At 40.5% G+C, this 16465-nt stretch overlaps 1 protein-coding gene across 2 annotated transcripts in view; it reads right to left on the bottom strand.

Annotated features, from left to right (window-relative positions):
* The window catches only part of LOC136862778 (solute carrier family 41 member 1), a 204860-nt gene that overhangs the window by 6567 nt on the left and 181828 nt on the right, over positions 1-16465 (bottom strand). For both annotated transcript variants that reach the window (XM_067139032.2, XM_067139031.2), the window contains exon 8: positions 8274-8422. In XM_067139032.2, the coding sequence (XP_066995133.1) occupies positions 8274-8422 (149 nt within the window). The remainder of the gene's footprint in view (positions 1-8273; positions 8423-16465) is intronic.

The raw sequence follows: 16465 nt of genomic DNA, 5'->3' as shown, positions 1-16465 counted from the left end.
ATCCCTCCATATAGGGTTGCATCAGGAAGGGTATCCGGCCGTAAAACAGGGCCAAATCCACATGTGCCGCACAGTTTGCACCCGCGACCCCACACGTGTGGGAAAAGCGGAAGCAGAAACAGAAGAAGAAGAAGAAGAATACAGACAACTCATGAGTGGGTCCATCTGACACACGCGCAGTGTTGCAAATTTGTAAGAAGTTACTACATAAGAGATATTTACCTCCGCGCCACAGCATACAGCACCCCCCAGGGAGCTTTGCTTTCTTAACTGTCGACATCAGTTATTGAAGCTATATTAATTCTACAACGTCTCAAACCAAACCAAACCAAACCAAACCAAACCAAACCAAACCAAACCAAACCCCATGGCACTACAGCCCTTGAAGGGCCTTGGCCTACTAAGCAACCGCTGCTCAGCCAGAAGGCCTGCAGATTACGAGGTGTCGTGTGGTCAGCACGACAACGTCTCGAAGGTGAATATTAGTACGAAGAAAATAATCAGAGGCCGCCTCTGTGGTGTAGTGGTTAGTGTTATTAGCTGCCATCCCCGGAGGCCCGGGTTCGATTCCCGGCTCTGCCACGAAATTTGAAAAGTGGTACGGGGGCTGGAACGGGGCCCACTCAGCCTCGGGAGGTCAACTGAGTAGAGGTGGGTTCGATTCCCACCTCAGCCATACTGGAAGTGGTTTTCCGTAGTTTTCCACTTCTCCTCCAGGCAAATGCCGGGATGGTACCTAACTTAAGGCCACGGCCGCTTCCTTCCCTCTTCCTTGTCTATCCCTTCCAATATTTCCATCCCCTACCAAGGACCCTGTTCAGCATAGCAGGTGAGGCCGCCTGGGCGAGGCACTGGTCCTCTTCCCAGTTGTATCCCCGACCCAATGTCTCACGCTCCAGGACACTGCCCTTGAGGCGGTAGAGGTGGGATCCCTCGCTGAGTCCGAGGGAAAAACCAACCCTGGAGGTAAACCGATTAAGAAGAAGAAGAAGAAGGAGAAGAAAATAGTACAGTGTTTAATGGTCAGCAAAATAAATGAAAAATCATAAAACGTTTACACACAAAATGAAATAAAATTTCATTTCAGCCATCCCCTTGATTCCTCCCACCTCCATAGTATAGTGGTACGTACAGTCAATTATAGCAACTAATTTGTATGTCAATGCGTGGTCCTGCTCCATGGCTAAATGGTTAGCGTGCTGGCCTTTGGTCACAGGGGTTCGGGTTCGATTCCCAGCAGGGTCGTGAATTTTAACCATCATTGGTTAATTTCGCTGGCACGGGGGTTGGGTGTATGTGTCGTCTTCATCGTCATTTCATTCTCATCACGACGCGCAGGTCGCGTACGAGAGTCAAATCAAAAGACCTGCACCTGGCGAGCCGAACATGTCCTCGGACACTCCCGGCACTAAAAGCCATACGCCATTTCCATCTCAATGCGTGAATATGCGCAAACTCATCCTGTTCCAAGTTCTAGTAAAATACATTGAGGTGGACTGGAATACTGTAATAACTAATGTTCGGATGCCTATGACCTAAAGAACTACAAATTATGCCAGCAAATTTGCCCTAAAATAGTAGCTAAAAATGATCTAAAATATAAAATATGACAAATATTTTAGGGATAGGTAACAATTATTGGAGTATTACTGACATTAAACGTGCCGAAAGGTGATTAGCGATAATACAGCATACACATTTAGTTTTGCACACTGACAGAGCTACAGTAGGTAAATTAAAACTTCATACATTCATTATCATAGCCCTGAGGCGTAGTTCTCATACTTCCTTTTTGGTATATGTCGGTTGTATATTCGTACAGTATCTCTTTCTCGGAATCATGTCGTCTAAACACCAGTTACCTACGCAATCTCTTTCGGCAAAAGAAAGAAAAATACACATATACTACAGTATTTCGAAATCCTATGTTTAAAAATCGATGCAGATAGGTAAATTGAATGCTTTACGAATGTGCACCAGTCAGATACCAAAAGGAATGCTAATGCTTCATTTTCGGCTATTTTTTGGGAAAACAGTATGAGAAATGCGCCTTAGGGCTATGATACTGAATGAATATATGAATTTTTAATTTATCTACCGACCTTGTAAAAAAGACTCCTAATTTTGAACAAAAATTATCAAAATGCAACCAAATAATATGACCTTATATCACTAAATTGAGCAAAATATGACTAAAGCAATAAAAGTAAATTTGCTTTAAACGGGGTCATGGACCCAACATTCACAGTTATTTCTCAGAGTTAGTGTAAACTGGCCTTAGGAATGAAATGCGACTTTTCCTTAACGACCGAACCTTAGTAATAACTATCTTTCAAAATTGTGTTACGATGAAGCCTAAACAGTTCTCTGCTCAAAACTGACAGAAAAGGGCATCCTAAAAAATTTATTTCAGACGATTTCTTTTCGCTATTTCTATATCATTGTCGAATTATTCAAGGGCTTCTCAGTTACTACCAGTGTTACAATCGGACAAGGAGTCTCATGGTTTCAAAGACAGGCTTCTTTACATTCCCCTGTTATTGTTTTACGAACAACGAAAGTTCCATTCTACAAGCACGAATTCTGTCGAGCACAGCACAAATCAACATATACAATATTTGCATTACAAAAGAAACCACTTAAAATACTTAAACGGTTTGTAATATCAGCTAAAAAGGCAAGTTCAGCAGCCTAGCCTGTGCGTTCTTCCATCCCCAAAGCCACAGCAAGAAAGAGTAGTGAAGTAGTAGTGTTTTCCTAGTCTTTCCTTAAAAGATTTCAAAGAAATTAGAAATTTATCGAACATTTCCCTTGGTAAGTTATTCCAATTCCTAACTCCCCTTCCTATAAATGAATATTTGCCCCAATTTGTCCTCTTGAATTCCAACCTTATCTTCATATTGTGATCTTTCCTACTTTTAAAGACACATCTCAAACATATTCGTCTACTAATGTCATTCCACGCCATCTCTTGACTGATAGCTCGGAACGTACCACTTAGTCGAGCAGCTCGTCTCCTTTCTCCCAAGTCTTCCCAGCCTAAACTTTGCAACATTTCTGTAACGCTAAACTTTTGTCGGAAATCACCCAGAACAAATCGAGCTGCTTTTCTTTGGATGTTTTACAGTTCTTGAATCAAGTAATCCTGGTGAGGATCCCATACACTGGAACTATACTCTATTTGGGGTCTTACCGGAGACTTATATGCCCTCTCCTTTAGATCCTTACTGTAACCCCTAAATACCCTCATAACCATGCGCAGAGGTCTGTGCCCTTTATTTACAGTCACATTTATGTAATTACCCCAATGAAGATCTTTCCTGATATTAACCCCTAGGTACTTACAATTATCCCCAATAGGAACTTTAAACCCCATCAACGCAGTAATTAAAATCGAGAGGACTTTACACTCCATTTGACCTCCTGAATCCAAGATATCTGCTATATCTCGCTGGATTCCTACAAGCTATCGAACCAGTTATTAATTTCGCAAACATGTCTAATATAATCAGAAAGAATGTTTTCCCAAAGCTTACATGCAACGCATGTCAAACTGACTGGCCTGTAATTCTCAGCTTTATGTCTATCACCCTTTCCTTTATACACGGGGACTACTATGGATTGTTATTCCCTACCCAAATCGCTGTATGATTTCCTTTACCGCCTGGTCTATATAAACATTGAAAAGGAGATGTGACAAACTGCAGTCTTGCCTCACTCCTTTCTAGATTGCCGTTTCATATTCATAGCCCGCGATTCTTATTTTTGCAAACTGATTTGTGTGCAGATTGTAGATAATCCTCCTTTCTCCTTCAGATTTTCAAATAGCTTTGTCCAATCGACATTATCGAATGCCTTTTCTAGATCTTCGAATGCCACGTACGTGGGCTTGACCCTAATTCGATCCTCTGTGATCGGACGTAAAGTCAGAATTGCTCCACGTGTTCCTACACTTGTTCTAAAGCCAAACTGGTCTTCTCCAAACTCAGCTTCAAATTGTCTTTCCATTCTTCTGTAAATAATACCTGCTAAACTAATAGCGTGGTAGTTTTCATACCTGTCAGAACCTGCTTCCTTGGGCATAGCTATAAGAACATTCTGTCTAAAATCGGATGGCACTTTAACTGTATCATTAATCGTACTCACTAAATGGAATTACCTCGTCATGCTGGTTTCTCTTAAGGAAGCCAGTAATTCTAGGTTTGTCATCAAATCCAGGTGCCTTGTTCTTATTTAGGTATCTCAGATTCTGACCTCAAAATAGGGTCTCTCATTTCATCAGCATAAATTCCCTCTTCTTGTTCCAGAACTTTGTCGTCTACTTCTTTCCCTTGATACAATTCTGGACGTCAGAGGTAAACTAGCATAAGTGACATTTTATAGGAGAGTAGAAAGAATCTGCTGAGGCGTATATTTTACTACCTGTTTTTTTTGCTATTGGCTTTACGTCGCACCGACACAGATAGGTCTTACGGCGACGATGGGACAGGAAAGGGCTAGGACTGGGAAGGAAGCGGCCGTGGCCTTAATTAAGGTACAGCCCCAGCATTTGCCTGGTGTGAAAATGGGAAACCACGGAAAACCATTTTCAGGGCTGCCGACAGTGGGGTTCGAACCCACTATCTCCCGAATACTGGATACTGGCCGCACTTAAGCGACTGCAGACAAGTCAAATCGACTGTTCTGGCCAATACGATAAGGAGTGCAATGGACGGCATAAGGTTGAACTGTTGTGTGATCACTTACCATTGTTTATCGCTGGGTTCTCCTTGCACATACGACAGTATCACATAGCTTATCTTCGTTCCTGCAAAACACACATCCATGTACCCGTTAGAAGACACGACCAAATTAAGTTACATACGATAAAAACCTCAAAATCGTCGTTTTTGCATTTGCGATCGTTTACCTCTGACGTCCAGAACTGTTAGATACGTTCCTGCCTTGTGTTCTTTCCCTGTAAGTAGTGTTCCATCTGAACTCTAATATTAATACTCGTATTTTTCTTTTCTCCAAAGGTTTCCTTGATTTTTCTGTGTGCAGCATCTACCTTTCCTACAGTCATACATCCTTCAACATCCATCCACTTCTCTTTCAGCCATTCTTCCTGAGCTGTCCTTAACTTTCTATCTACTTCATTCTTTAAATTCATTTATTCTTTCAAGCCTTCCTCAAGTATTCCATTTTTTTTTACTTCCATCGTTCGTCAGTCAGGTCTGGTATGTCCTGACTTATTCACTGATTCTTACTTGATCTTTCCTTTCTTCCTAGCCTTTCTTCAGCAGCAGCCCTACTGTTCTCATTCTTCATGACTGTCCAATTTATTGTATTTCTTTAGCCTGTTCATTTAGTCCTTGTGCAACATGTTCCTTGGGATGAGTAACATAATTGTTTAATACGCATGATGTTCCGTTACATGTGAAACAACTACTTGGTAATGAAATGTCGTCTGAAGTTGAAGAAATTGAAGAAAGGAAGAAATTAAAGGGGTTGGGATCTAGATAATGTAAAGGAAAAGAGTGATGGATTGCACTAATATCTGTAAAGTCAATCAATCAATCAATCAATCAATCAATCAATCAATCAATCAATCAATCAATCAATCAATCAATCAATCAATCAATCAATCAATCAATCAATCAATCAATCAATCAATCAATCAATCAATCAATCAATCAATCAATCAATCAATCAATCAATCAATCAATCAATCAATCAATCAATCAATCAATCAATCAATCAATCAATCAATCAATCAATCAATCAATCAATCAATCAATCAATCAATCAATCAATCAATCAATCAATCAATCAATCAATCAATCAATCAATCAATCAATCAATCAATCAATCAATCAATCAATCAATCAATCAATCAATCAATCAATCAATCAATCAATCAATCAATCAATCAATCAATCAATCAATCAATCAATCAATCAATCAATCAATCAATCAATCAATCAATCAATCAATCAATCAATCAATCAATCAATCAATCAATCAATCAATCAATCAATCAATCAATCAATCAATCAATCAATCAATCAATCAATCAATCAATCAATCAATCAATCAATCAATCAATCAATCAATCAATCAATCAATCAATCAATCAATCAATCAATCAATCAATCAATCAATCAATCAATCAATCAATCAATCAATCAATCAATCAATCAATCAATCAATCAATCAATCAATCAATCAATCAATCAATCAATCAATCAATCAATCGGGGTTGCTCAACTGACCTTATGGAAATTTAGAATTAGCCTTAAACAGTCTGAGTTCTTCTCATAACTGAAGGAAGGAATTGGTTCTATACTTTCCATATTGACATCGAAAACACGTACACGTGTGTCCAATCCTTGCCCCGTCCCTCTACGGGGTTGGGTATGAGGCTAGATGAATCTGTCGTGGCGGGTTTTTATGACAGGATGCCCTTGCTGACGTCAACCTCATCAGAGGAGTTAATGATATGAAATTAATGACATGACGTATGATAACAGGAAGGGAGAGGGTTAAACCCGCTGCCAGCACACAGCCTACTCCTGTCGAATAGCACCAAGGGGTCTGCTCAAGGCTTAACGTCCCCATCAGACGGACGAATCAGCAACAACGCCATAAGCCGTTACTCCATATGAGCACTGTGCAGAAGCTTGGAATTTAATCCAGGCTTTTGGCACGCATAAATTTCTGATGGTGAAAACTTTTTTCGAACAACGGGACTCGAACCGGCTAACCACGGTGTCAGACCATTTAGACTTCCACGCCTTAACGATCATGGCCACGAGGCGGGCTAGCGGCGATCGGTTGGTTCGTTACATAAATTTGAGAAGGCTCTGGATTTAAGGGGTGAGATTACTTCTTTAAGTATTTTTTAATTCTTCCGGCATCTTCTTTGCAGCCAAAGCTTCCTGAATTCTATTTCCCAAGACACTACATTCTCCACATGAGCTTTAAGTTTACTGACTTTCTCCGATATAGCGGTACTACATGTTTTCATACCCAGATGTAACGACCACGAAAAGTAATCCTGTTGATGAAATGCTTAAAACTGCACCTTAGTATGGTGTCTAGAAGCATTGCTAGAAATAAAAATATAGTTTATAATTTCGTCCTAGTATACGTATCAAGCAAGGACTAGCGTGACAGCTTTGTTTGTAATATCAGTGACTTCGTAAATTTATGAGGAAAATTAGCTGTAAATATGAGCCTTTAAATGAGGTCCTGGCTTAGATTACGGACATATCGTATATGTCACTTTTAAGAGAGGTAGGATAAATGTATTACATGTATATAGAAGATTGAAAGTTTTTTACACTTATACAGAGTGGTCTTATGGTACGATGGGATGGGAAAGGCCTAAGAGTGGGAAGGAAGCGGCCGTGGTCTTAATTGAAGTACAGCCCCAGCATTTGCCTGGTGTGAAAATAGGAAATCACGGAAAACCAACTTCAGGGCTGCCGACAGTGGGATTCGAACCCATTATCTCCCGTATGCAAGCTCACAGCTGCGTGCCCCTAACAGCACGGCCAACTCGCCCGGTAATTGAAAGTCCGTTTGTTTGCTCTCTATTGCATTTTATTCAGTATCCATGATCGAAAACAAATTTTGCATTGTCAAGTCTTAGGAATCTACGGGTAACGTTGTCTACTTTATATCTGAACGCTATTTCCAAGTCCAGATTTAGGACCTTTGATATTTTATTGATTTTCGGCTCATTTGCCAAAATTGCCGCTGAAGAACCATAAAACCCGATTTTAACTCTCATGGCGTGAGCAACAAAGCTAGGAAAGGCCCACAACGGACTTCAAATACAGTACCATGTTTTAAGGACCTAGAAGGAAAGGTTTCCGGGAAAAATCATTTCTAAACGCCTTTTCTACTTTGAACTCGACGACAGGTTCCTCCCCCTCCCCCCCAAGACTAGTGTAGACCATCATGTAGCCCTTTACAGATATGTTCCACATTACGAACATGGCCAACCGGAAATGATACAAAATGTAACATTTGCTTATTTGAACTATTCCATTGTTTTAGTGTCTACTGTTCACCCGTGGCGTTTGTTTCACATGTAACGGAACATGAAGTGCATTAAATTTGTTGCTCGTCCCAACTTAATCTTGTCAAAAAAAAAAAAAAGAAGGAAGTGTACTGTATGTATGTATGTACTAATCTAAGTTTGCCAAGCGAACACATGGGTTGGTATGTTTGAACTGCATTCCATGGTGGAGATGCGTCTAATTATCAGATGCCTATAATATTACCTGTATGACCGCAGCCACGAGATATGACAGAACGAAGAGGAAGGTGAGGGCAACATCTCCAGACTGGAAGTATCGGATGGTATAAACGAACGTCAAATGTCCTGGAATGACCAGCAACATCAGAACTCGAGCTGTGGTGGCATATTGTTCTGCGGAAACAGAAAGGAACAAATAGTTAACTTGTGTTCAGTATACAACACACTAGAACAGTAAATAACAATTATAATTGTCTTTGTAAGGGGCCTAGCATCAGTCCCTTAAATGTTACATGGGATGGTTCAGGATGGTAACATTTTAATGGAATAGAGATCCTAGACATTTCTTGGCATATTAGCGCAAGATAGGCTTGTTAATGTGAAATAATTATACTACTGTGAAGCAGAGAACCATATGATGCAGAAATTATTAATAATAATAATAATAATAATAAATACAAATGTGTAACAATCTTCTTCTTCTTCATCTGTTTACCCTCCAGGGTCGGTTTTTCCATCGGACGCAGCGAGGGATCACACCTCTACCGCCTCAAGGGCAGTGTCCTGGAACTTCAGACTCTGGGTCGGGGATACAACTGGGGAGGATGACCAGTACATCGACCAGGCGGCCTCACCTGCTATGCTGAACAGGGCCTTGCGGGGGGAATGGGAAGATTGGAAGGGATAGACAAGGAAGAGGGAAGGAAGCGGTTATGGCCTTAAGTTAGGTACCATTTGCCTGAAGGAGAAGTGGGAAACCACGGAAAACCACTTCCAGGATGGCTGAGGTGGGAATCGAACCCACCTCTACTCAGTTGACCTCACGAGGCTGAGTGGACCCCGTTTCAGCCCTCGTACCACTTTTCAAATTTCGTGGCAGAGCCGGGAATCGAACCCGGGCCTCCGGAGGTAGCAGCAAATCATACTAACCACTACACCACAGAGGCGGACACATATATATAATAATACTATATTATTATCATTATTATTATTGGTTTAAGGAATTATATGTAGGTAGTCAGAGAGGAAGACCATGAAATAAACTATGGTTGACTAGAAACTCTCCGAAAAGTCAAAAGTAGTTAGTGGGACGTAAAAACAATAACATTACTGTATTTCAATAACTAGCAACTGTCAGCACAAATATTTGAACCTCTTGGCTTAAAAGCAGCGCATCTTCTTGGCGTGTAAGTTTTCGGTAAAACATTTTCGGTATCCAGAAAGTGTCTCTTAGAAGAAGAACGTTCCTTCCCACGGGAGAGTTTAGAGATCGATACCAGTGACTGTGTTCAGGGGTGGATCCACAGAGGGGCGGGAGGTTCTCTCCCCCAAATGGTCAGGTGAAAAGACTGAAAACTTTATGAACATACAGAAATAAAAAAGGTAGAGAGAGCATCAGTGTCTAGTTTGATATAATACAATTTTGAATGCACAATTTACATAGCAATAGGACACACATTGTGACGTTAGAAAATGAAATTACAATAGGTAGGCCTATCGCCGGTTCTGAATAAATAGCATAAGTTACCCTCTTATGTTAACAGCACCGACAACTTGACCATAAAGGAGGATAAGGGAAGGAGGGGAGTAGAGAGGCAAATGGTGAAGGAAAGCACGGTGAATGACAGGAGAAATGCCACCGCAACCTAGGAGACGCAGCGAGCTAACATCATAATTACCAGAACGTTTTCGTTGTCTTCATTTTCCTGTGCCTCAGTGTAAAGGAAAATGAACCTTTATGCTCTAGGAGTGGGTAAATATGTCATGCAAACATACATTCCTACAGTACGGTACCAGTACAATAACATTAATTTTTCTTTACACACGCTCAGAAGAAAATGAACTCAACGAAAATTGTTCTGATGAAATGCATACGAATATGTGGCTGGAGGCGTGACGAGTCTTAAGGGAAATATTGGATAGGAAGAACATTGTCATATTCGCGATTTTGCCAGAGCAGTGACGATATGTTGTGAGGTCCTCTTAATTCCAAAAACAGTTTTCAAAACGCCAACCCTCTCATAACATAAAAGGCTGCTCACTACGACCTCTAGCCCATAGCGTCTCCCCGGCCGTCCTTTCCCTGAGACGACAGCCCTACGATATTTGTTCCTTCTAAGGAGTGGCAGCTTCTTCCTAGCGTGCTGACTTCGTACCAAAGTGATCACGGATTGCAGTGCGTGCGAGATAAATTTTGCAGCGTGGTAACGTCGCACTAAAAACTGCAGTTTTTTCCGATGATTGGAAATAAGAGGGCCAGTACTGGGAAGGTAGTGACCATGGCCTTCATTACGGTCCATTGTGTGGAAATGGGAAATCATGGGAGATCATTTCAGGGGTGCCGACGGTGAGGCTCGATCCCACCTTCTCCCGAAAGCAGGAGCATATGAGAATACCGAAACGGGCAATCAAGTCTATTTGGTTCGGATTCTACATAAAACTATCGGTCCCGTGACTTGGAATCACGTAAAACTGCAAGCTCGCTAGCGTTTATTATTTGTTTCCATTATGATTATTTTTATTTTCTCATCCTCGAGAATCAAAATGGCTAATACTTCATAGCATAGAATAATGATTAAAATTCAAATATGTATGTTTTCTACAAATGCAAACAATTTTAAGGATGCTGTCAAAAGTTGTTCAAGCTATAACAGGACATGCCCGTGCTTTATGCTTGAAGAACATGAGATGGTACGCAGGGCGTGTACGGCACATTACATTGGAGAGGTACAGAGAGTGAGAGGATTTGTTTTGAATGGGACTCTATTTTTTTTAAACTGTTCCTTTTATTGTGAAAATTCAACTTCTTATCACCTCAGTATAGTAGAAGATGAATAGGGCGTGACCTTTCTCCGTCATGTAGCTGGCGATGTTCCGCGTTGCTCTGCTACTCCTCTCATCCTCACCATGGATCAGCTCTCGGCACCATGGAACCACGTTCACTCCAACGAGGGAAGTTCTAGTAGTTCTAGACATTCTTGAAGTTCTTGAAGATCTTGGAGGTCAGGCAGTTTGGTTCGCCAAGACCACTGATTCCGGAGGACAGCGCGAACACACGCATTTAAGCCCTTGTACATATCGGAGGTATTAGTCTGAGGTATAATTTCTGAACTCACTTTAATCATTGCCGTATGGAATGTCAATGAAATAGACACAAATATTTTAAGGCAAATAAACTGGTCACTTGAGAAAATAAAGAAATTAACTTTCATGCCGCCGAATGTCAATGGAATCGAACCCGCATTCTTTTCAACGTACGTGACACTTGGCACAAATTATGATATTGTTCACAAATAGTTCACTTAAGCTTTTAACGTTCGAACACAATTATTTGTAGAGTTCTACTGCTTTATGGTTGCCATGCAGGTATTTACAAGGTTTTTTTAGCACTGTGATGGCACTTTCGTAGAAGTTAAATACCTTACATGTGAAATTAGTTCCGTTCACACGCACTATTGTATGAAAAGAAGTAATAATAATTATAATTTCGTGTGGCTATTTCTAGCCGAGTGCAGCCCTTGTAAGGCAGACCCTCCGATGCGGTGGGCGGCGTCTGCCATTTGTAGGTAACTGCGTGTTATTGTGGTGGAGGATAGTGTTATGTGTGGTGTGTGAGTTGCAGGGATGTTGGGGACAGCACAAACACCCAGCCCCCGAGCCATTCGAATTAACCAATTCAGGTTAAAATCCCCGACCCGGCCGGGAATCAAACCCGGGACCCTCTGAACCGAAGGCCAGTACGCTGACCATTCAGCCAACGAGTCGGACATGAAAAGAAGTAGCACTATTAGACTATTAATGCAGGAATGAAATTATTCCCGTTCACTCACACTGTCATGTTTATCTTCAAACGTGAAGGCTGGTAAGGCTTTATAATACTTTGATATTGAAAATTAGTTCCGTTCACTAATGGTCCTGGGTTCATCTAAAGATACCGTGACCGAGCTCGATAGCTGCAGTCGCTTAAGTGCGGCCAGTATCCAGTATTCGGGAGATAGTAGGTTCGAACCCCACTGTTGGCACCCCTGAAAATGGTTTTCCGTGGTTTCCCATTTTCACACCAGGCAAATGCTGGGGCTGTACCCTAATTATAGCCACGGCCGCTTCCTTCCCACTCCTAGCTCTTTCCTGTCCCATCGTCGCCATAAGACCTATCTGTGTCGGTGCGACGTAAAATAACTAGCAAAAAAAAAAAGATACCGTGAAATAACAAGTTAATTCATACGTGAAGTTTTGATGTTTTCCTAACATTCAGATTTCACTTGAAAAATACAAGCCCTAATGCACTGTTCAATATTCTAAATTTGCTATCAGCAGAAATATTTCAATAATTTTGAATACGAGTCCTAATGCATTTTTCTAGAAACTAAGTTCGCAATCTGCAGAAATATTCCAATCACTTTGAGATATTTACCACCGGAAAAAATACAAGTCTTATTTGACTGCTCAAGATTCTATGTTCGCAAGACTATTGCAATGTTTCAATCACTTCTCTCCGTAATTTCATATAGTTGGCTGTAGATTCCGATTACGTACTGTCACATCGCTGCACGAACTTCCATCAACCGACCGTCCTGGTTCGACTGTGGCACAAGACTGTGTCGTGTTGAATTCTCGCTCCTCTTTTATACCAAAGTCACGGAGATTGCAGGTGTTTCATTTCCTTCAAAATCTTCCTCAATCCGAGGTGGATTTTAACAAAACTTGGTGCTATTGGAGATCTTACAATGGTGTACATGGTGATATTATTATTATTATTATTATTATTATTATTATTATTATTATTATTATTGTACTGCAATTCCCAGACGAGTTATTTATGATAGAAGGTTTGGAAGGCAACTTAGCCTTGGGGAGCCGGGGCTGGCTCCTACGTCACTCGCAGCATGCTCGCTGTCGTCAGCTGCTCTGTTGGCGCGCGGCACGTATTTTAAGTTTGAAATAATTAAACTCTAATGCTGGACCAGCGTTCCTGGCACAAAGCATTTTGAAGAATCCGAAACATTTTCGTAGGATGTCATATTCGAAGGAAATTCTTATTATCCTTCCAATATATTATTTTTGTTCGGAGTGAGTTAGCCATGTGGTTAGGGTCGGGCAGCTATGAGCTTGTAAAGGAGAGTGCATAGAAGTCTCTGGTAAGACCCCAACTAGAGTATGATTCCAGTGTATGGGATCCTCACCAGGATTACCTGATTCAAGAACTGGAAAAAATCCAAAGAAAAGCAGCTCGATTTGCTCTGGGTGATTTCCGACAAAAGAGTAGCGTTACAAAAATGTTGCAGTGTTTGGATTGGGAAGAATTGAGAGAAAGAAGAAGAGCTGGTCGACTAAGTGGTATGTTCCGAGCTGTCAGCGGAGACATGGCGTGGAATGACATTAGTTGACGAATGTCTGAATGGCGTTTATAAAAGTAGAAAAGATCACAATATGAAGATGAAGTTGGAATTCAACAGGACAAACTGGGGCAAATATTCATTTATAGGAAGGGGAGTTAGGGATTGGAATAACTTACCAAGGGAGATGTTCAATAAATTTCCAATTTCTTTGAAATCATTTAGGAAAAGGCTGGGAAAGCAACAGATAGGGAATCTGCCACCTGGGCGACTGTCCTAAATGTAGATCAGTATTGATTGATTGATTGATTGATTGATTGATTGATTCATTGATTGATTGATTGATTGCATTTGGGAGATAGTGGGTTCAAAGCCCACTGTCGGTAGCCGTGAATATGGCTTTCCGTTGTTTCACCATTTTCACACCAGTCAAATTTATCTTAAGGCTATGGCCGCTTCCTATACACTCCTAGCTCTTTCCTATCCCATCGTTGCCGTAATACCTGTTTTTGTCGGTGCGATGTAAAGCAAACTGTAAAAAATGCATTTTAGATTTAAATCTTATGACTAACAGTAGCAATTCCATTAACCATTTCCTGTTGCGACCCCCAAATGCAGATATTTGAATTTTGCGCTTTTCTCTTTTGTGAATTGTTTGGCAGCCCTGCAGCATTGTTGACCATATGCATTGGTCCTTCACCTGTGATGATGATTGGTTGAATTGGAGATCTTGTCTTTCAGGGCAAGTAGTTTATCTCCAGATCTGACGTTGATAATGACAGTTCATATAGCGATTTTTGCTTTATTTCAGACCCAGCTTGAGCTCCAGGAAATATCTTTGTTTGTAAGAGACTGCAAATGTGCTTCATGGCGGTGAACTGGACGAAACTGTAGGTAGTGACGATAATTATATAGACATTGTACATTTGCCTCCCATGACCAATACATTAGTCAACAAATTTCAACTTTTCGTCTCCCACATGCACAAAAGGTGGTCATTTTAAATAAATCGAACCTCCTAAATAGGAAAATAACAGTAAAATATTCATAACACGTAACGTTTCCGTGTGACAGAATTGAGCTGGATTCTGGCAAAAGCGACAAAATATTTCTCTATGTTAGCACATAATAATCTTGTCATTAATATACTTCTTAAACTATCCACTCTGGTCATAAAATGCCTTTATTCCCAATTTATTAAATAATATTATTTATTTTTTCAACTGATTTAATCTCATTGACTTGAAAACGCGAATAGTACCTATAATGGTAGCACTCTGAAATATGCAGCTATAATAAAATTTATCACAATTACGACAGGTATTTTAACACTTACAGTTTTACCTCCTCTTGCAGAATCCGTCACATTCTCTAAGTAAAAACTAACTGCAGTCGCACATCATGTGGGGATCCCATCATCCTTGGTACCTCTGCTACATTTTATGCATCTTCTGGTGGCATCTTTCTCCGTGTTCGACACTCAGAGCTTCTAAATTCTCGGGGAAAATTCCAGGTGTTAATGGAGGACGTGAATTTTTAGGGACACCCTACATCCTACATTTTGGTAACTGTTTGTTCAACTGATTTAATCTCATTAAGAAACTTGAAAATGGAGTCTAAAGCAAACTACAGTAACATCAGAACTATCTGTCTGTAATTTTCTGCTTTATCATTTCTCAGGAATCCGCGCACTACTTCACGAAACGCCTTCCAAGCACTTAACTTTCTTTCGAATTACTTATCTTGTAAAGCCTTCCTAATCTGGGGGCCAACGAATTTCCCATCTTTTAATTTTGAATCGCTGAGTTTTGGAGGTAAACAAAGGTTTCTCCATTCTTATCCATAGCCTTAACTAATTTCTTCATTAGGGCTAATTTTATGTGCGGTGGAGGTAGCAACACTTTGGTTGGTCTTACTGATGTAACATACTTGACATTGTGTTGTCCTGGTGTAAGAGTTTCCCTTAGAGCCCACTCTTTTACAGTGCCCCCTACTGTCCCATAAGCATGGAAACAACAGTACTTTGTAAATCCCCCTTTTAGACCTAATACAATGGCAATGACCTTTAAATCTCCACAATTTTTCCAGTCTGTAATTGTTGTAATTAATCATATCTAACAAAACTGTCATACATTGGTATGTTTCTTTCATTTATACTGATTGTGCCACTGGTTATTGATAGTTTAGTATTTCAGTTATGAAGCAACACAGCTTCGAGGCTTAGCTTAGAAGAGTCAATAAACAACCTACTATCTTCTAGGATGTGTTGAAATCCTACTTCATTCATTAAACCAACTACACCTTTACATGCGCAAAGGAAATTGTTCATAGCATAGTAACTGGAAAACTGTTCATGCATCTTCCTAAAAATTGAAATTCTGGTGTTGGGAGCAAGTAAATTCCATTGTTGCAGTCGTGATCCCAGCGTCTTATCCTGCTATTTTGTGAGATTCATATCTCTCACTAAGTCATTTAGTCTAGACTGATTGACCTGGAAGGGTTCATTTTCAGGTTCTGGGTTTAATCTGGATCAAAGGAAGTGGACGGTTCGGACTCATCAACTTGTTAATTTACTGAAGTGGTTTCTTCTAAATGTGAAGGTGGGCTAGGAATTAAGAGCTCAGCTCCATGAGGAACGGGTTTTCCTACGGAGAGATCATTAGGATATTCAACATCGGATTTTTTAAATGCATCCCTACTCCCACCAATTTTTGTTAGACAAAAGTAACAGTCATGTTCGACGCGGATTTTTTCTAGTGAGCTGCCCACATATGTAACAGAAATTGTTTGGTGAATTTTCACAAGCACGACGAGATTTCTTCATTGCAGAGAAAATAATATAAAAGATCACAACAGCTACTTGAAACCAAACCACTTTTCA

Source organism: Anabrus simplex, chromosome 2, assembly GCF_040414725.1.
Source record: "Anabrus simplex isolate iqAnaSimp1 chromosome 2, ASM4041472v1, whole genome shotgun sequence".
Lineage (NCBI taxonomy): Eukaryota > Metazoa > Arthropoda > Insecta > Orthoptera > Tettigoniidae > Anabrus > Anabrus simplex.
The sequence above is the reverse complement of the archived record's forward strand: the minus strand, read 5'-3'. Positions and strand labels throughout refer to the sequence as shown.